Source organism: Trichoderma breve (genome assembly GCF_028502605.1).
Source record: "Trichoderma breve strain T069 chromosome 7 map unlocalized scaffold00008, whole genome shotgun sequence".
NCBI classification, from domain to species: domain Eukaryota; kingdom Fungi; phylum Ascomycota; class Sordariomycetes; order Hypocreales; family Hypocreaceae; genus Trichoderma; species Trichoderma breve.
This window is the reverse complement of record NW_026611594.1, coordinates 167,483-187,018: the sequence shown is the minus strand read 5'-3', so window position 1 is coordinate 187,018 and position 19,536 is coordinate 167,483. Positions and strand designations below refer to the sequence as shown.

The window sequence follows — 19,536 nt, the reverse complement described above, 5'->3', positions numbered from 1 at the left end:
ATTGCCTAATCAGGCAGTGGGGAGGGATGAGAGGAAAGACGACGCCGTCGGAAGATGATTGCCGTTCTATACTCGAGTAGGTAGTCAGGATGATGATTTTGTTGTGTTGGTTCTGCAGTTTTGGTTGCTTTGCTTGTTTGGTGGTATCAATGTTTGCCTCTCTGGTGGATGGATTGGTGTTGGAGCGCCTTTGTTCCTCTCTTTCAGGCGTGGATGACGTGATGACTGCAGTGACCAATCCTTTCAACTGAATAAGCCACAAGAATCGAATCCTCTTCAGAGTAAAACAAGGCTTATCGCAAGGCTGAATCCGCCTCCTGATGGCTTCGTGATGAATGATGTCAAGACGATTTCCCGCTCACAGCGCTCGAGGCAGCCTGGAGGTCACTGCCCCATTGTATTAGCTCATCTCGGGGCACTGATTGGACAGGTGGGCAGCGGCGATGACAGCCATATCGGGTGTGGCGCGGCGCTCGCCTTGATTCGGGCAAGAGGCAGCTGTGGCTCATGCAGGTACGTATATATACCAGTCTCGACGAGTTGTAAAATATAAAAACGACAAAGAGTCGCTGATACTCTTGATGATCTCTCGAGAAAGAGTTGGGTTTGTTTTTATCTGTGCTACCATATGCTCTCCAAGAAGTGCCATATCCACATATACCTGTAAGCATAAGTGGTTAAGTAGATTGACTCGATGTAAAGATGGCCCGTCGCTACCATCTTATAAACCAAGCCTCAACTCTTGTACACAACTATCCACAATATTCTCAAGGATAACAACTACTACATCGTAGACTATTTAAGATCAAATGTCAGTTTTCATCAATAGAGAATCACATCCAAGCCTCCGCTTGGGAGATCAGCTAGCAGACAAGAGATGTGTGTGCATACATACCTATGTAAGTCCTTCGTGCTTGACTCGAGTCTGCCCCTGTCGAACAAAGTAACAGAGTTTGGGAAGCAGCCATCTATAAACTCGTCTATCTGGTAGTCTCTGGCTATTTCTTTCCCCCAGCTGCTACAGCATTTCATTCCTCCGTGCTGTTCTACCAAGTTGCTCCCGAATTGTGTATTATCCCAAACCAGCCAATCCCATCAATACTTTTGCGAATAATATCCCCATGGTATTACGCGTTTCTTCTCATTTACTACAGTCCCCTTTTAAAGTTAAGAAGGATACATTGGCATTATGAGCGTCGCTTCACATCCCAAGCGAGTTCTTAAAATCGAACGCAGCCAGACAGAAAATTCGACGGTCCTAGTCTACGATCAGTTCCTCAGTCAGTATTATGTGTTCGCCATATATGCCTTTAAGCTATACGCCTTCGAACAGCCCTTTCTTGAGCTATACCACTATCCCATCGCCAACAATATCCTGGTTGGGGATGCTCAATCCTTCTTGTCTACATCAGAAATACGCCTTACGTTGAGCGGCAAAGAATACACCCTCACCATTGATGCCGATAGCAATAGCTTCGGTCTGAAAGGTTACAATGAGGGCGAGCTCAGGTGGGTGAAGAGCTCCCATCCAGGAAATCTGGAGCTGGAGCTAGTCGACCATACGGGAAGACTTCTGGCGAGGCTGAAAGAATGCGGTTGGCCTGAACGGAAGATGCTGGAGGTTTATGGAGAGTGCGCTGAGAACCTTCTTACCCTTATGCTTCTATCTGGATTAGTGGTAGTAGACGCAATCTTCCAACGGATCCCTCTGCATGGAAAAGGAGAGCCGAAAGTATATCTGCCTCACGCAAGGAAGGCTCCACGTGATTGAATGGTTCGTTTGTTTACGCTTTGCTCAGGGACTGGAGAGCTTGGACATATGGTATAGGCATTGAAAGGCGTTTCACTCTGAAAACACGTTCTCATTTTGTTTTCTGTCACGGTTTGCATTTTCAGGCGCATACGATTGTATTTTAGCCATTGTCTGCCATAGATTATGCAGCAGAATGTCTCTGATGTCCTATACTTTGGCGTCAGCTGTTTGATATTCCGTGCTGAGGTGCATGGAAGCAAGCAGTAACATATACTGTAAGACATGATAATGACTGGTTGACAAGTTTGAGAAACGCCAATATGAGGGTGCTTCTCTGGTTAGAAGCTCATATTCCCCAAGGCAGGGCGGTTTTCTGCAAAGGCGACATCATATGATTTGGTTCTAGGCGTATTTTTATCATTCAATGGAGGGGGATACGTTAACCCATTAATGTGATCCAGTTCTGAACAAGCTGGTCGGAGAAACCTCGAGGCAACATATAAGAACAAGACGCTGAGTTGAAGAAGCCCTACTAATCACATCATCTTACAGGGTTTATTAAAGCAATGTCTATCTAGGTGCTTAAATGGCAAGACGGTAGCGCCGCTTGACCAACAATAGCAACTCTAAGCCAAAGAGAAGGTCATCAATCTCTGTAAACACTGGGAGGCAAGACACTCGTGACGGCCTTTGCTAACTCGTGAGTATGGTGGCAGAACTCAAGAAATACCCTTGAGAAGAGCCAACCTCCGGACCATGAGAGCGAGACCGTTCATGGCGATTAACACCTCCCAAGACCTTCTAAATCGAGATCTAATCTGTCGGGTTCTGTATGGCGGGAGTGCTTCGCGTGAAGCATTCGCGGAATTCCGCTCAACTCAAGTGCCGAAAACTGCACAGTTTTGGCACTCGAGTTATTCGCCAGCCGCAATTGTGGGCCTCCCGCAGCAATTGTGGGCTTCCCGCATCCTTCACAGCACTTTTAACTCTCTCCAAGACCTTCAAGATCACCTTCACCTGCTGAATGCCGGAAGAAGCCGAGTGGCACACTTTCACAGCATTTTTAGCTCCTCTCAAGGCTATTGTTGCCGTTGCTGCACGCCCTAATGCAAGAGGCGTGCGAATTCTTTCACAGCATTTTTAACCTCTCCCAAAGCCGTTAATAACAACCTCGAATCATCCATCCGAGCACATATAAACCCTGTCCCCTTCCCTTTTCCTAAAGAAGCCATTGCAACGCCAATGCTGTTGGTGGACAAAACACACACCATTCACCTAAAGAGAAAAAAAGCAAAGCCGCCGAAAAGTCTATCTCCTCAAAACTTGGCCAAAGCGCCTTAGTAAACAAAAAGAAAAATCCAACGCTCGCACACTTCTCGCAGACATTTCTCTCATCCTCATTGGATCAAAACGCTTACTTGCTCTAAGTATAAAACGAGGCTGCTGCATGAACTAAAAAAGACGGAAAGCCTTGCCTCGGGAGCCGGGAGCGCGAGGAAACATGTGCGACACTTTAGTATTGAGTCTTACTGCCACACACAGACCAGCCAGCCATTCGCATATTATGTATATCCCCCAGGATTCTTTTTCGGCCCCCCCTCCCTTAAGATGGAACTAGCCGAGGTATGCTGTGTTACGCGGACTCCGCGGCATCTAAGTAATTCGAATGGAAATGGATTGCGTAAACTTGGGGGCTTAGAAAAAGGAAGTATCAAAGATTGCGCGAACAGCGTTACCGTCCTTTAAGCCAAGGCGTTAAAAGAGCCGTGACGTGAATAAAGAGACAGCCAACCAATCGGTGGGTTTGGGGATTTGGGGGCTAGTTTGAGTGAGCGCGTTTTGTAGATGAGACAGCCACTCAACCTCACGTACGGAATAGATGAAGGGCGGAAAGGGGGGTGTGAGTGTGAGTCTGTGAAGAAGAAGACTCGTGAGTCAAGGCAGTGAGTGGCAGCATCTTCACAAGCCTGGGCATCATATCATGCATGATATGCCTCATCGTAATATATGGCAACAAGCAAAAGACGGAAAGGTTATCAGCCACATCGTCGCCAAGGCCATAAAGGAGAACAAGGGTGAACAAAAAAAGACAATTGCAAGGATTCATATAAGCTCAAGTTATTTTCCCTAGGGGTCTGTTTTTCCGCGCTCCTTGCCCTGCGCATTCCTCCGAAAAAGAACATGACACAGCCATCCAAACAGAAACTTGTCCGCCGCCGCCGCCCTTCCTCCCTAGAAAATTTCCCTTTGCGCGCGCCCTGAGCGTAGCAACAATCTTAAAAAAAAAAAATACAGAACCAAGAAAGAAAAAAGAAAAACGAGTCAAATGGAGGGTGGGGAAATAAGAAATAAAGAACCAGAAATGGTATATCAAAGGAGATATACCGCATCAAAGAAACGACTATAAAGCAGCCGACCGGAACGCCTTCGTTCACCCTTTGTTGTGTGCCACCGTAAAACCCCCAAATTTCCATCAAAAACCATCCTTGTGATTTGTAACAGCCCGCATCCGTGAGCCGTAAACTTTGTTTCCCCCAATTGTTGCCGCCATCATGGGCTGTTTTATCAAAAACAGAACCAAGCCAGGCCGTGATAGGCGCTGATAATACCCATAGTCATGCGTGGCCAAGCCCGCGTTTTTTGTTTTTTTGTTTTGTTTTTCTTCAGTGCGCAAAAGGGATTTCAACAGAACCAAGCCAGTGAAGTGAGAAAAGAAAAAAGGGTAGGGCGATTGTTGTGATGAGGCGGTCTGTCGTGCACATCATATGTTTTTTTTTTTTTCGGCAAGGCCTCGCGGCCTAATCAGCTGTGAAAAGCAGGTTTGCAATAGAGGGTCGAAAGCTTTAGCCAGAAATCGACTGCTGAGATGACCCCGACTGCGAAGACGACTCCGGCTGTGAAGACGCCTGAGGCCCGGCGTTGGACTACATGACCGAGGAAGCCAACAGGCGTGATTCGACATCGTCCATACCCATGCCGTCCATGCGAGGTCCTTCCATGCCCTGGAGCCGTTGTTCTATTGCCTGGAAGCGAGGCTCGTAGCCGCCGGCGCGGGCCTCGATGTTCTCCATGCGCTTCTCAATGTTGTCGAGCCGCTGTTCGATGCGCATCAATCCCTGGGCCATGTCGTGGCTCAGGCGGTCCAGCTTGTTGGTGAAGGAGCGGATGGAGGTTGCCAAGGGAGCATTCTCCTGGCCGGGGGTGCCGGAGGGGACGCGCGGCTCGTGGTTGTGTCTTGGTTCTTGCAGAGCGAAGCGCCACTGGTTGCCCAGCTGGACCTCGCAGACGGCCTTTGCACGGAAGGGACAGTCAATCTTGCGCGTCGAGGGGTTGCGCTTCTTGGCGGTGCTGTTGTACTTGACGCCGCCGCGGTCGCAGACGAGGTCGTAACGGGTGGGCTTGCCGTCGCGATAGTTGGAGGCGCGCAGCTTGACGATGCCGTAGCCCTGGTCCTTTGCGACGCGCTGGACCGAGGCCATCAGGTCGTCAAACGTCCTGAAGATGCCCTCTGGCGGAGGCAGCAGCGCCGGCGGGGGGGTATTCGGCATCGCGATGAGTTGAGCCACGGTGGCGAACGCGAAAGGCGCGGACCTTTTTGCACGAGGGGGAAAAAGGGCTGGTTGGTGAGAGGGTTTGCGAGGGGCAGAGAGGGAGCTTCGGAGTCTCTCCTCTGGCGGTGGAAGCTGCGGGAAAAGAGTCGAGCGACGAAGGTCGTTGATAGAGCACGAGGTGCCGGCAGTGAATCGCGTTTGGGGGGCGTGGGGCGCTTTGGTCTAGAGATGTTCTGTAGATGGATTAAGTCAAGGTACAGAGTGCAATGCAGAAGAGAGAAGCTGGCCCGTGAGGATTTTTCCAATCCGCACTGTTGGCCAAGTTTCAAGGTTTGGCGTTGATCCGGTCCGAGCGATGCGGGCCAGTCAGAGGGATGTCTCGGATGTACAGGTACCTGGGCCGGTACTTGTAGCGTTCGGCGTGCTGGGGAGCGAAAACAAGCAGAAACAAGCAGAAAGACGGGCAAACGCTACGGCAAAAGGTACATCCCCGATGGGGCCTGGCTACGTAACTTATACCTTGGTCGAGTTAGGGATGACGGGGGACGAGACTAGCGCAGAAGCTGCTGCTGAGATGCCGAGTTTGACGTTGGCTCTGCTGAGGAAGCGTTGCATGTCACCGGCATGTCGCTCCGTCTGCCCTTTTTTCCCTAGGGATTTCTTCTCCAACCCCCTCGGTCTTTGCAGGTGTTTTGGCCTGTGCCAGGGTTTGGCCGTTGTCCATTACGTACAGGCACCTGTCACGGCCGTTCTGTATCAGCGCAGTACAGTCATAGGATTACACGAGTTGCAGGTACTACTAGGTAGTACTCGTATCGTGGGCGCAAGAATGCAAGGACAAGAAACAAATCATTTCTCGGAAAACAAAACGCACAGATTGATGGGCATGGGTCCTTGCCATGGAAACATGTTCAATCACACCCTTCTCACGCCATGCTACGGTCAAGCTTTGGGTCAAGGTACGTATTCCATCGAGACGACATCATATGGACAACAAGGTACATTGGCGTCTGGTCGTTTTTTTCTGGAGATGCGCGCATATCCCAAGTGGGTAGCAGGCTGTTTTTAGCACTTCCGCGCAACCAAGGTACAACTCTATTTCGTACCTACAGCCGCAAGGCCAAACCGGTTCCGAGATGCCCCTTGATTGCGCGTCTGTCTCTGCATCTGTCTCTACCTAATCCTCTCTCTTTTCCTCTCACTCTCTACTGGACACAAAGGTCCAATCCAATCAAGTACAAATCAATCCAATCAAATATCTCAATCGATACCTCTGTTCGGCAGATAAGGATATCATGCTGTAGACAAGTAAAAGGTGCCATTACATCAACGAAATACAGCACAAGTACATACCTCTCGTCCAGTGTGAATTGCCTCTGCACCGACCCCATCGACCCACGCATTTTTCGCTCACTGCCCCCAAACAGGGGTCGCACGATACTTGACAGGCCAAGCTGCCAGAAGTAGCTCCAGCGCACGTGACAGGCGGTACATGCTACATGTACATGTACGGCCCAGAAGTCCACGATGCAGCCCTTCGGAGCTCGCATGTCTAATCCAACTCGCCGCATGCAAGGAGCCCTTCCAGCAGGGCCAATGGCGCGCGCATGTCCATGATTCTGTTGAGGTAATTCGTGTCCGCCGTTTCGTCCCTTGGGTACCTGGAATGGCTGCACACGAACAGTACCTGATACCGTGAACTCCCGAGGCCGTCAGACGCCGCATCAGCACTGTGCCCCGTACTCGGTACTTTGTATGGAAGCGTCCGCCGAGTCGACTCTAACTGCAAACCGCTGTGTGAGACGCGGCGTTTCAGATGGCCAGGGCACGGCTCCGGCTTCTTCCTGATGTACCAGGTACTCGCACTTGGGTGCCCGATAAGCCCTGGTTTGCCTTATACTTTCAAGCTTCGAACCCTGTCTTTTGCCTGTGTTGCCGCCCCACGTCGCGCGAAGCCCATCATCCCCAACTTCTAGAATCGCCTTTCACTCGCCCAGATCTGCTACTACGTATGCGTGGGGGGTGATATTGTCGATGCTTGTGCGCTTTGCCGGATTCCGCATTCTCTCGCATTACCTCTTGTGATTTCTTCTACTTGGTTTTGATAGCCTGGCGCGCGCCCTCTGAAGCAATGGAAAACAAGGCGCCCACGACTGCCGACAAGGAGGCAGCCAAGCAGTTGGCTGAGGAGGAGCAGGCCCTTAATCTGATGATGCAGCGGCTCAAGCTCCTACACATCAAGGCACGTTTGATTCATTTGCGCATCGTGTCTAAGCGAGACTAACCGAAACCCCCAAATATAGGAACGCATGCTACGGGACACCATCCCCACGATGCTAGAGCCTCTGGTGCAGAAACATCCATCGCGTAAGGAAGCCCTCCTTTGTTGTTGTCACATATCATGTTCACCTCGTTGCGCGCGCTGTACTAACCCCCCCTCCAGCAGATGTCATGTATGCCGCCTTCATGAAGGCTGTCAATGACGCACAGGCAAAGATTACCGACTTCACAAACCTCATGAGGGACGAGACCAGCACCGAGGCCTTTGCCCGCGCCAAAAAGAGCAGAGAGGAGAGACCGCTGGGCATCACGCCTTGGAGGCACGGAGATTACCCGGGCTGGTTTGATTTGGATAAGCCCTGGACGGCATAAACGCCATCATGTTTCACATTTGTACACGTCTCTCTTTTTTTGTCTTTTTCATGCAGGGAACGCTGGCGAATCGGTTTAATGGAGTAGAGGCGCTGCGGCGACCGTGTTCCTTTGCCAGCTCTCTATACCCGGATGATGTTGCGTGGGTTGGTCTCTGGAACAGACAAGGTTGATTTCGTTTATTCAGGTATGGGTACTTTAATTGTTGGATATTTTAATCACAAAGGCTTGAATGTGAGCAGTGTTGGCCATGAACGTTAGGAGCTGCGTGTGTGTCTACTCAAGTGACTTTGCCGATGAGATAGGGGTAATAAGCCGAATGGCTTCTGCCTTGCCTCTACTATTAGCCCATAGGGGACAAGTCGTAGTCATACTTCTCTCGCGGCGTGGTTCTGTATGAGAAGGCAATGGATCGGAGTACATTGATGATAAAAAAGCGAACGGTGTAAAAATAACGAATGATGGCACATATCAGACAGACGCCGATACTCCCTCACACACAACAGAGCAAAAGCAGCTATGAGACTCGGCACATCTATGTTGCTCCAGTAGGGTTGAGCAACTGAGGACAAGACAAAATCTTCTTGGATGTGCCGGCACGAATTATAGATAAATGCCAAATTGTTTGATAAGCCATCAATCTCAACTCACGAGATGCATTGAAGCCTGCAGCCTCATACCGTCAACTTGCCCATATCCAACATGTCCAGTTTTGCTTATGGCATCGGCTCTAGTCCAACAAGCTCCATTTCTTAGAGGGTCGTCACCAAAGAGAGAAAACCTGTCGTCACGTGCAACCCAAGTGGGTCAACCACAGCACGCTAGTCGTTCTCTGATTCGCCAGCTTAGCGGGCACAATCTGTTGTTCCGCCCACACAAAATTTCCCCAAATCTCGAAATTCCTCTTCTTTGGTGAGATACTCAGCACAACCACCGAGCATCACCAGATACAATGGCGTCCCACCGAGTCACCTACCGCCGCCGTAACGGGTGAGTTTTCTTCTTGTCGTCGGCCATGGCAAATACGAAATCGAATCGAATCGAGTTCTCATCCATGTGTCGTTCCCGCGTGGCCCTGCTTTTGCGACGAGAAATACTGACGGGCGAAATCTCTGCAGCTACAACACTCGCTCCAACCGGACCCGAGTCATCAAGACTCCCGGCGGCGACCTCCGAGTTCTGCACATCAAGAAGCGCGGCACTGCCCCCAAGTGCGGTGACTGCGGCTCCAAGCTCCCTGGTGTAAGTTGTGGCCCTTGAACGAAATTTTGCACGATGGAGGACCGGCGACTGGAGAGGGACGAGGGACGAAGACGAAGAGTACTATGGGACTTGGGGATGTTCTTTGAGATGAAGGGATTGCCGACCTGGAGGAAGCCTACCGTCTGAACAACCTGCGAAAACAACGAAACGCCCACCCTTGTCCTCTCCGTTCGATGACCTCTTCACTCGCCTTCACCCTCCTACCTCAAGATTCGGACGACCATGATCAACCACAAGGAATCAGCAGCTGACCAGCATTGACACATAGGTTCCCGCTCTCCGCCCCCGCGAGTACGCCCAGATCTCCAAGCCCCAGAAGACCGTCCAGCGCGCCTACGGTGGTTCCCGGTGCGGCGGCTGCGTCCGTGACAGAATCGTCCGTGCCTTCCTGATCGAGGAGCAGAAGATTGTCAAGAAGGTGATGAAGGAGCAGGAGGCGAGCCAGAAGAAGAAATAAACGAAAGTTTTTATAAAAAACTACTATGAGGAAAAATTTCGACTGATGGAATTGGCTTTCTGTGCGGGATGGCAAGGAACTCTTGGGGGTTTGGTTCATTGCTTTGGTGTTCATTAGGGCAAAACGGACTGCATGATACATATTGGCCGAGCCGACCCATGGCCGGTCTGCTGCTGTCTTTAGGACTGCTTCCTCTTGGTGATCTAATGGAAACGAACATCAAGTTGGTACGAAATGGCCCTTTTTTTTGCAGGAGTGATGTATGTGTGGGAGAGCACCAAGTGGGTGTTTTGACACTCGTCAGAATTGTAGAGCCAAATTGAAGAATTTGGCTTCGAAATACCAATCCAATAACGTCGATGGGTAATTTCTGAGCCCCTTGCACTAGTAAATTGTCAGCCATATTGATGGCGTACCTTGGCTGTTGGACTAATATTCTGTTGTAGAGGCTGTAAGTCACCATGACGTTCGCACATGTAAATTATCACACCCAGCTGCCCCGCGACAGGAAAAAAAAATCCAAGCTCTACACCACATCTTTACATATCAACCTCGCCAAACCGCAATTGTCTACCGCGCCTTGAAAGAAGAGCTTCTATATAATAGATTGACGATGCGCGGGTCATTACGACTCCCGAATGGCCTCCGAGCCGCCCGCGCAAGCGTACGAAGCACCTCAATATTACCTCCACGACTCGCAGCTTCAACGAGCGCCGTATCGCAAACAGCAATAAACGCCCCAATCCTGCGCAATCACATATTCAATCTCTCCTGCAAATCCTTCCATACGATCCCCAGCCTATCAAAAAACCGAGACCGAGACGCGATCCCCGATAATTCGCACCGAACCAGCTTCAGCGAGCTCGACGTGCTCGGCAGCGTGCCGGTACCGTCGACATCGGTGGACGTGTGCATGCACGACGGGTTCGGGCTCAACAGCGGCATCACGATAGCGGGAGGGGACGGGGCTTTGCTTGTGAATGGCGAGGCGTTTGCGTGGCGGCCGTGGGAGGTGAGCGGGAAGATGAAACTTGTCAATGAGAAGGGGCAGTTTGAGGTGCCGGCGGAGGCATTTGGGCTGTTTGACGTGCTTTGGCCACGACCCGGTATGTCTCTCTTTTTTTCTTTTTCTGGTGACAGGATTCCGTGTGTGTTTCCTAAGGGAGAAACAGATGTAGTTATACGTGTGTGCAGTTTAAGCTAATGATATGTGTGTGTGTGGTTTTACAGATCTGTTGGTGATTGGGGTGGGCAAGACCAACTTGCCGCTGAGTCCCCGGACGAGGCAGCATCTTACGCAGCTGGGGATGAGGGTAGAGATGCTGGACACGAGGAATGCGGCGGCGCAGTTCAACTTGCTGGCGACGGAGCGAGGAGTGTCGGATGTGGCGGCGGCTTTGATACCCATTGGCTGGGAGGAAGGATCCGGCGTTGTTTCATGATTGTTGTACGGGCCGTACATACTTGGGAGGGTGGCATCTGTACGATATGATGGGGAGGCGAATAGAACAAATCGAGCATGGTTACGTTGAAATGTCTTTAGGTTGTCGTTGTCGTTGTGATGGTGGTGAGAAAATGACTCTGGGGAGGGACATGGCTAGGATAGGCATAACAGGCTCAGAGTGTGTCTGCCACATGTCTCTATTGTAATTCGCAATTGAATAAGGAGATTGGAAGCTGAATTTTCAGTTTTGGTTTGCAAATATTGGCGACAAATGATGTGATATTGCTGTCGACTTAATCTATCCGCATAAAGGCTGCTCAACTCAAATCCGAGGGCGTGGCATGATGGATATCACATGGCAACAGATACAGCGATTTCCTTTCACAGCCACAAATAAGCCATTCCAAAGTCGCGCAACATATACAAACCACCTACCAATCCCACCAAGAACCATACATTTAATTTAAATATCCAATAAATAAACCAATCACGGTGATTTCTCGTCTGTCACTCCCGCCTCAAACAAATTGTCGCGGCTCTAGGGTAAGCCACCCACCAGCTCTTGGCAGGGCGGCTGTCCCCTAAAAAGTTGCATGGCCAGGGCTCTCCGTATTTTGCCTCGCGCAATGACGAGCAGTCGTGGGAGCCCGTGACAATTGGTTGGTCACTAAAAATTCCCATTCCCATCCCGCCTCACTTTAATTTTTTTTCTTCTAAACCTTTTATCGTCATTGTTGGGATTTTATTTTATTTTTCAGTTCGACAGGCCCATCCTTGGAAATTCTTTTCTTTTTTCTGAGTGCAATGAATCCCGGCTGTCGCCAATCAATTCTCTGGCGACTTGATTGCCCTCCATCCTGCTGTAAATCTTTTCCTTGATGCGGATTTCTCTGACTCACCTGACTTGACTCTCTCTCTATTACTGGACGGATACCAGCTTTTGATTGAGAGACCATCACCCTTGCTTGTCCTCTTTCTTCTTTTTCCTTTTTCCTGTTCTTTTAAAAAAAGGACAGAGTTTGCTTGTTGAGCGGGAGGCGTTTCAAGCAGCCGTTGTTTGCCATCACAGGCGACCCCCCCTGTCCCGAATTCCTCTGGTAAACCTCGTCGGCTTTCTTTGTCCGTGCTGCAGCTTTTCTTCCCTTGTTCATCGGCTGCGTATCGCGATATAAAAAGGTGGAGCGCCGTTCCTGCATTTGATCCCGGTTCTATCTAGACGATTAGCCTTGGGATCTGGCATCACCAGGAATTGGCCTGAGAAAAGACGACACCAACTACCAACTGTTATCGCCACTCACAGATTTGCGAGCCAATTGCGGTTCTGTGTTGCGCCAATGGCAAAGGCATCGCCAGACTCGCCCCCGCCGGAGCAGTCGCTCTCCGCGGACCCTCACGAGACGGATCCCGCTCTGCTGCGGCATCACTCGCACTTGAAGGCTTACAAGACGAGCCGGTTCGAGTATTCCGAGATCCGCGTCTTCTACCGCCAGCACGTCAAGGCCGACCAGCTGCCCAAGAAACCCGCGCCGCTGCCCTTGCTGGTATGCGTTCCGGGGCTGGGGGGCTCTGTCGCGCAGTTTTATCCGCTGCTGAGGAGCTTGATTGATCTGGCGCCGTGTCTGGCGATTGACTGGCCCGGCGGCGGGAGGTCCAAGTTTGCGCCGACGCAATGGGAGGCGTACACTTCGGAGGCGCTGATGGAGCTTTTGGAGGTTATTATTGAGGATTACCGCGATAAGGAGCATGACCAAGGCGTGGTGTTGATTGCGCACAGCATGGGGACTGCGCTGTCGGCTGGGTTGGCGAATAAGAAGCTCCCGCATAAGACGGCTCTTGCCAAGCATATTGTCGGCCTGGTAGCGATCTGCCCTGTATCTGGACCGATGGAGGAAGCTAAAGCAACAATGATCAAGAGGCTCTTTTGGATCCCCGGCTGGATCTTCGGCCTGTGGCGTGCGTGGGATGCCAGAGGAGGACTCAACAGCACGAGCGTCTCACGCTTTGTGGGAGAGGATGCACCTACCGAGCTGAGGCTCATGCAATATCGATACAACCAACAGAGCCGAACACCGGTGTGGAGGCGAATGGCATACGGCGCCTTGCCGACTCGGTTCCAAGATGGAAAGGCTGTCGGAGGCATTCCTGGACTGGATGCTTGGGCAGGCTTGGATATCCCTGCCTTTCTCATCGGCGGCGAAAAGGACAATGTGACGTCGCCCAAGGAGATTGATAAGATTGCAGCGGCGTTTCACTCAGTTGATGATGCTGCAGTGTCGGATGGAATTGAGCAAGCTCCGGATGCTTCAGGGCCAGACTCACCCGAGTCTTTGAGCGGGTCAACCCAGCTCGATGCGAATACCAACGGCAACGGCTTGACGGTAGAAGATGTTGACGACACCGACTTTGACGAGAGTGAACGCAACAGTCCCTCAACACCGGTAGAATATCCGCCAGACTTACCACCTCAGTCGCAACACCCCATGAGAGCCCTGCGGTCCATCGTGCTCAACGGGTCAGCTAACCACACCCTGCTCTACTCCCCGCGCACCGTCCGAGCCCTCGCCGGCCTCGTGTCGGACTTTCTCGCTGAACACATCACTCAGCGGCTTTCTCTCGCTTGGCAGCTCCAGCACCTCTCGCGCGAGGGTAAATGGGACGTCAAGAACCTCATCAAGTGGCAGGGTGTGAAGCCCGTCTCCGAACCTATCGGCCCCCCAGGCAAACCTGTCTTTCGTGTTATAAAGACGCTTCGTGAAGTTGATGATGTGCATTGCCCGACGGTGTTTGCTGATAACTGGGGGAACATCATCAAAGATGTCATTGACATCTCCAAGGACCAACCTGTATATGACCCGCGTGGTCTCGAGCGCCGCGGCATTCATTACCACAAATTCCCTACAGTGTCGAAGATCCCGCCTGATGGAGATACAGTCGCCCAATTCATCAAACTGGTTGATTCCGTCCGCGAAGCACAACGTGAGCGTGCCATAGCAGAAGGGTGGGCTGATCCGGAGCAGTGCGTCGTGGGTGTCCATTGCCATTACGGGTATAACAGATCTGGGTACTTTGTCGTATGCTATCTGGTGGAGAAGTGCGGGTTTGCGCTGGCGGATGCGATTGAGACGTTTAAGACGGCGAGGCCGAATGGGATTCGGCACTCGCACTTTTTGGATAAGTTGTATATGCGGTATAATCTCGAGGAGAGGGCCATTGAGAGTTGAACCTTTTGTTGCTTCGTCTTCTTATTTGTTTTGGATTTGGATTTTCGCATGGGCTATATGATGGGATGGATGGAATAGATGGAATAGGTTATATGATTTGAACTCTAGGGAGTTTAAAAACAATCGGGATAATGGTAATTAAGGCGTCTAGCGGATGAAATTTGGGGGGATATGAAATATGATATCCTAGGTGTATTTGTACTAGCTATCAAACCAAAACTCTTTCTAAAAAAAAGAAGAGATAACAGAGATGCTATGCTCATTGCTATATGCGGAACAATCTATATCGGGGGTAAACAATACGCCAAAGCCGTCAACTAAAACTCACATGCTAGAGTAACAAACAACCAAGAAGAAAAGAGAGCAAAGCCATCTATCTAGCTTTCTACTCTAACAACCAAAAAACAACGTTCGTAAATCTCTAAAACTCAAATCTCTTGTGCGTGATAGTGCTCTACGCCGCTCATCTGCTCGACTGCCATGCTCTGCGCAGCTTCACCGGGCTTCTCCGTCTTGGCCCTCAGCTCCTTGGTAATCTCCTCAACGTCACCCTCGACGTCGAGATAGCGCCTCAAGAACTTGCCGACATCGGTGTTCTCGACGTTCCCACGAATCTTTTCCGTGCCGGGTCCTCCAGACGAGTAAATGTTGACGTCGACGGCGGTGTGTCCGTGGGTGCTCCAGCCGACGTGAGCGCGCAGGGAAATCATGGCGGAGAGGATCTCGAGGGAAGCCTCGGCGTTGTCAGCCAGAGACTCGAGTTCGTCGTCGGAGGCGTTGGAGATGCCCAGGCCGGGGACGATGAGCTCCTTGTTGATCCACTTCTTGAGGTCGGCCTTGGCCTTCTCCCTCTTCTCCTTCTTCTTGTCCTTGGAGGCGGGCGTGACGGATGCAGCGTGGGAACGGAGCTTGGCGGCGAGGAACTCGGCCGAGGAGGTGGCCCTGGCGAGGGCGCGAGGGTACCAGTTGTACACTGGCAGATGGCCAGGCTCCTGGATGGCGGTGGCGAGGCCGCCGGTTTCGTGGTCGCTGGTGGCTACGAGGACCGTCTCCGTCTTGCTGTCGGCGATGAAGTCGAGGACGGCCTTGAACGTCTTGTCGTACTCGAGAACCTCGCGGACCTGAGCAGCAGGGTCGTTGAAGTGTCCGGCATGGTCGATGCGGCTGCCCTCAATCATGAGGAAGAAGCCCTTGTCCGAGTCTTTGGTTGCCTTTTCGAGGGCTCGCAGGGCAGTGGTGGCCATCTCGCTCAAGCTGGGGTAAACGTCGTGCTGCTTCTGTCTATCAATCTCGAAGGGAACGTCTCGTTCGGCAAAGAGACCGAGGAAAGGAAGCTTGACCTTGTCGCCGCCATCGAGAGCGTCAAAGCCCTGACGGTTATCGGTGTAGGTCCAGCCATGCTTCTCCTGAGCCAGACGCGTGACATCCAGCTCATCCTCACGACATCCACCCTTGGTGCTGTTGGGCAGGAAATGGCAACGACCACCACCGAGCATGAGATCAACTGAGCGGCCCAGGACGCCCTCTCCGATTTCCTGGAGGGCAATCGAGTCCTCCATCTCTCGCCTCAGGACGTGGCTGACAAAAGTAGCGGGTGTGGCATCTGTGATGTCTGTTGTGACGACCAGTCCCGTTGTGTATCCAACTCTCTTCGCTGCCTCCATGACAGATCCGCATGGCTCAAAGTCGGGCAGGACTGAGATGGCGCCGTTGTAGCTCTTGAGGCCGCAGGCAAAGGCCGTGGCGCCGGCAGCGCTGTCGGTGACGAGGGAGTTGCTGGAGCGAGTGCGGCTGGTGCCCCAAAAGTGCTGGTCTAGGACGAGAGTGTCGTTCTCGGGGAGGTTGTTGATATACTGGCGGTAGCTTCGAGTCAAGGAGAGCGACGCCGGTCCCATGCCGTCGGACACCATGAAGACCAAGTTGCGCTTCGGAGCGACAGTATTATTGTTGTTGTTGTCGCCATGGCCGGTCTGAGCGTCATGCTGGATCCAAACAGCAGCGACGATGAAGGCGGCAGTGGCAAGGAGGCCCCAGGCGAAGAAGGCAATCTCGCGGATACGTGAAGAGCGCAAGGCAGCCTTTGCCTGGGCGGCTTCGGCCGACTCGCCGCGGTTGGATAGGAGAGGATGGCGTTCGGACGGCTGCATTCGCTGGGAGTTAGCACCTCAATGTTGTCTCTTCAGCGTGCAGAGAGTCACTTACCATTCTGTCCAGCCTGATGAGTTTGATGGGCTCTTCTCTGCTGGAGACTGCAGTGAAATCTCCAGGTTGAAGCCTTAGGGCTAAGTGGGAGCAAGGAGACGGAGTTGAATGGACGGGACGGGATCCAATGGACGGACGGGATGGATGCGTCACAGGCCCCAGCACTATAACTATAGCGGGTTGCTAGCGGCGAGAGCCCTATAAATTGCAGCTAAACCCTTGCACGGGTGCGGTGGGGCGCTGCCGCCGACCCAAGACAGATGGAGGTCGCGTGCCAAATCGATAGGAGTTGAGCAGCGCTGCACTGAGTCGGTGAATCAGTTGAGGCTGTGATGATCAGCTGTCCCTGTGACTTGATTCGCTTGGCCACGTCACGCCCATCTCGATCTGCGCCGGTAGACTGGACGAGAGTAAATTGAATGACATTTGATGGATATTGGATGAAGCCTTTGCTCGATGCTTGGTGTGCGAATCGATAAGCTCCGGGACATCGGCGGGTCTTGCATCATGTATGCACTTCCGCCTATTTGGACGGGCGACGATTGGCTGATGAGCATTACTAAGGCCAATACATATTGAAGTCGTTGGGTCCATATCATATGAATTCGTCTGTGCTGGATTACTGTGCACCGTATTACTCTCAACTCCATTTCTGTCTGCTCTTGTGTCTCTCCTGAATGCTCCTCATTGGCGCGGCACTTGCAATCCGGGGTTGGTGGACCTCGATGTTACGTTGTTGATGTCACTAAATATGTATCAAGTATTTACTTTGAAATCAATCTTTATTTTTTACGTTTCTATGATTTGCTTACGGTTATTTAGATGCTACTGTTCGGTGTCCCCTACTTCCCAGTATAGAGACAGTATAGAGAGTGACTTTTGATGAACTTTTACGGAGTATAAATACACAAATCCGTAACACAGCCTCCAATGCCTTGGACTGTCATTTCAACCCGATGAGATGAACTTACTCTAGACACTAAGCTCCGCAGAGCTAGAGCCCTTGATGTACGCTGCATATGGCGCCAGCGCCTTTTCAACAACTCCCCCAGGACCGCAATACTTGTCGACAATTTCGGCACTACGGCCAATGTAAAGGTCTGCCTTGAGCATGCCATGGATATCACCCCAAATGGGCTTGAAGAATTCGTTGTTCTGGATGCGTGAGACGAGATCGTTGGGCTTGCCCTCGTTCTTCACAACGCTGCCAGCTTGGTTGGAAATGACACGAATTTGCTCGTGTGTCTCCTGTCTCGATGCTCCTTGAGCAACCATTCTCATAATGATCTGAGATATTTTTGGTAAGTTGCCACTCAAAAGTTTTGCAAGGGGGAGGTAACAAGGCTTCCATTTGTTGCTTTATCGGCACAATGGTTTAAAAGGTTTCAACACTTACCGTCTCTGTGATCATGAAAGGAAGCTCTTCTTGGACCCGGAAGGCAATCCGGTTGGGATAGACCACCAATCCACTTGAAATATTGTCAAGTCCAAGCAGAATTGCATCGGCCAGCAAAAACATCTCTGGGATGTCGATTCGGCGGATTGCGCTATCATCAAGGGTCCTCTCCATCCATTGGTCGGACAGAGTGTTGGCGAAGCTGGCTGGCTTAGACATCAACTCGCGCGCCAAACTGTAAACTCTCTCGGACCGCATTGGGTTGACCTTGTATGCCATGGCAGAAGATCCAATTTGAGACGACTCATGAGGTTCTTCAATCTCCTTCCATGTGGCCAAGTGCCTCAAATCTCCCGTGATTTTCTGGGCTGTCGCACCAAGACCCGCGACGGCGTTGGCAATGATCAAGTCCACCTTGCGGGTGTAGGTCTGAGTAGACACATCATAGCAGCCTGGAAAGTCGAATCGTTTGCAGAGAAGCACGTTCAGCTCGTCACATTTCGCGGAGTCACCCTGGAAGATTTCCAAGAAGGAGGCCTGAGTACCAGTCGTTCCTTGTGCGCCTCGGAACTTGAGTTCACTACGAACTTGCTCGATAGTGTGGAGGTCAAGCATAAGATCTTGCGCCCACTGGGCCGCACGCTTTCCGACGGTGATCAACTGGGCCGCCTGAAGGTGCGTGTATGCAAGAGTAGGTTCCGCTAAATTATGATTAGCAAGAGCCGTTTCGGTCACACCCTCGTAGAATGCCAGAACTGGGCGTGTCGCTTTCCAAACACTCACCCTTCCACTTGACTGCAAAGGATGACAGGTTTGAGATAACCTTGGCCAGTTTCTTAGCAATAAGATCTAGGGCATCGCGCATAAGAATGAGTTCAGTATTGTCAGTGACGAAGCAGCTTGTGGCACCGAGGTGGATGATGCCGGCCGCAGCTGGAGCAACAACACCAAAGGCGTGAACATGCTACTCAGAATTAGATATATGAGCCATTAGAGGCCGGTAGACCAGCTATCGGCGGACGCCTTACCGCCATGACATCCTAGATGGCTGGTTAGCAATGGGTTGTAACACAGATACATGAAGTGGGATTCTCACATGTCTGCGAATCTTCTCTTCGATTCGAGCAATCTCAAACTCGTCATCCGTAACCACAAGATGGGCCTTCATTTGTTCAATGGCCTCCGGAGTGATGGTGTTGATACCGAGCTCCTTTTCGCATTCAGCAAGATGGTACCACAACCTTCGCCATGTCGAGTGTCTTGAGCGCTGACTGAACAGCTTCGACATGGCGGGGCTGCAGTAGCGAGTGGTAAGAGACGTCTGGTAGGCATCGAACGCAGAGCTGCCCTCCGCCTTGGAGCCCTGTTCCTTAGTAACGGTCGTCATCTTGGATTCCCGGGTTGGTCAATTATAACAATTGAAGTTTGTTATAGCTCCGATACAGGAAGAAACAAAAATTTCACAAAGCTCTAGCAAAAGTCAACTATAGCAAAAGTCTGCTCCGCTTTTGTTCCGATCCAACCCTATCTGCTTATCGCTACCATCACGTGACCCAGATTTCTGGTGTTTTAGCGACTAAAAGCAAACAATGGATGT

At 51.4% G+C, this 19,536-nt stretch overlaps 8 protein-coding genes across 8 annotated transcripts; 5 read left to right on the top strand and 3 right to left on the bottom strand.

Annotated features, from left to right (window-relative positions):
- Positions 1-1,189: 1,189 nt before the first annotated feature.
- T069G_11164 (uncharacterized protein) lies at positions 1,190-1,771 on the top strand (the record flags this gene model as incomplete). Its single annotated transcript, XM_056178369.1, has 1 exon — positions 1,190-1,771. One exon carries the CDS (start codon positions 1,190-1,192, stop codon positions 1,769-1,771), a length of 582 nt encoding a protein of 193 aa, XP_056023243.1.
- A 2,906-nt stretch (positions 1,772-4,677) lies between these two features.
- Positions 4,678-5,301, bottom strand: T069G_11163 (FAR1 DNA-binding domain-containing protein; the record flags this gene model as incomplete). Its single annotated transcript, XM_056178368.1, has 1 exon — positions 4,678-5,301. One exon carries the CDS (start codon positions 5,299-5,301, stop codon positions 4,678-4,680), a length of 624 nt encoding a protein of 207 aa, XP_056023242.1.
- Positions 5,302-7,435: 2,134 nt separating this feature from the next.
- T069G_11162 (uncharacterized protein) lies at positions 7,436-7,956 on the top strand (the record flags this gene model as incomplete). Its single annotated transcript, XM_056178367.1, has 3 exons — positions 7,436-7,546; positions 7,608-7,671; positions 7,748-7,956. The coding sequence occupies 3 exons, from the start codon at positions 7,436-7,438 to the stop codon at positions 7,954-7,956; spliced, it is 384 nt and encodes a 127-aa protein (XP_056023241.1).
- A 952-nt stretch (positions 7,957-8,908) lies between these two features.
- On the top strand, positions 8,909-9,676 carry T069G_11161 (ribosomal protein l34e domain-containing protein; the record flags this gene model as incomplete). The annotated part of the gene is made up of 3 exons (XM_056178366.1): positions 8,909-8,946; positions 9,075-9,198; positions 9,488-9,676. The coding sequence occupies 3 exons, from the start codon at positions 8,909-8,911 to the stop codon at positions 9,674-9,676; spliced, it is 351 nt and encodes a 116-aa protein (XP_056023240.1).
- Positions 9,677-10,289: 613 nt separating this feature from the next.
- Positions 10,290-11,118, top strand: T069G_11160 (uncharacterized protein; the record flags this gene model as incomplete). The annotated part of the gene is made up of 2 exons (XM_056178365.1): positions 10,290-10,782; positions 10,907-11,118. The coding sequence occupies 2 exons, from the start codon at positions 10,290-10,292 to the stop codon at positions 11,116-11,118; spliced, it is 705 nt and encodes a 234-aa protein (XP_056023239.1).
- A 1,336-nt stretch (positions 11,119-12,454) lies between these two features.
- Positions 12,455-14,341, top strand: T069G_11159 (alpha/beta hydrolase fold domain-containing protein; the record flags this gene model as incomplete). Its single annotated transcript, XM_056178364.1, has 1 exon — positions 12,455-14,341. The coding sequence occupies one exon, from the start codon at positions 12,455-12,457 to the stop codon at positions 14,339-14,341; it is 1,887 nt and encodes a 628-aa protein (XP_056023238.1).
- Positions 14,342-14,769: 428 nt separating this feature from the next.
- On the bottom strand, positions 14,770-16,546 carry T069G_11158 (alkaline phosphatase domain-containing protein; the record flags this gene model as incomplete). The annotated part of the gene is made up of 2 exons (XM_056178363.1): positions 14,770-16,482; positions 16,544-16,546. The coding sequence occupies 2 exons, from the start codon at positions 16,544-16,546 to the stop codon at positions 14,770-14,772; spliced, it is 1,716 nt and encodes a 571-aa protein (XP_056023237.1).
- A 969-nt stretch (positions 16,547-17,515) lies between these two features.
- On the bottom strand, positions 17,516-19,326 carry T069G_11157 (lyase domain-containing protein; the record flags this gene model as incomplete). The annotated part of the gene is made up of 6 exons (XM_056178362.1): positions 17,516-17,830; positions 17,940-18,476; positions 18,528-18,640; positions 18,723-18,903; positions 18,968-18,979; positions 19,036-19,326. The coding sequence occupies 6 exons, from the start codon at positions 19,324-19,326 to the stop codon at positions 17,516-17,518; spliced, it is 1,449 nt and encodes a 482-aa protein (XP_056023236.1).
- Between the last annotated feature and the right edge of the window lie 210 nt (positions 19,327-19,536).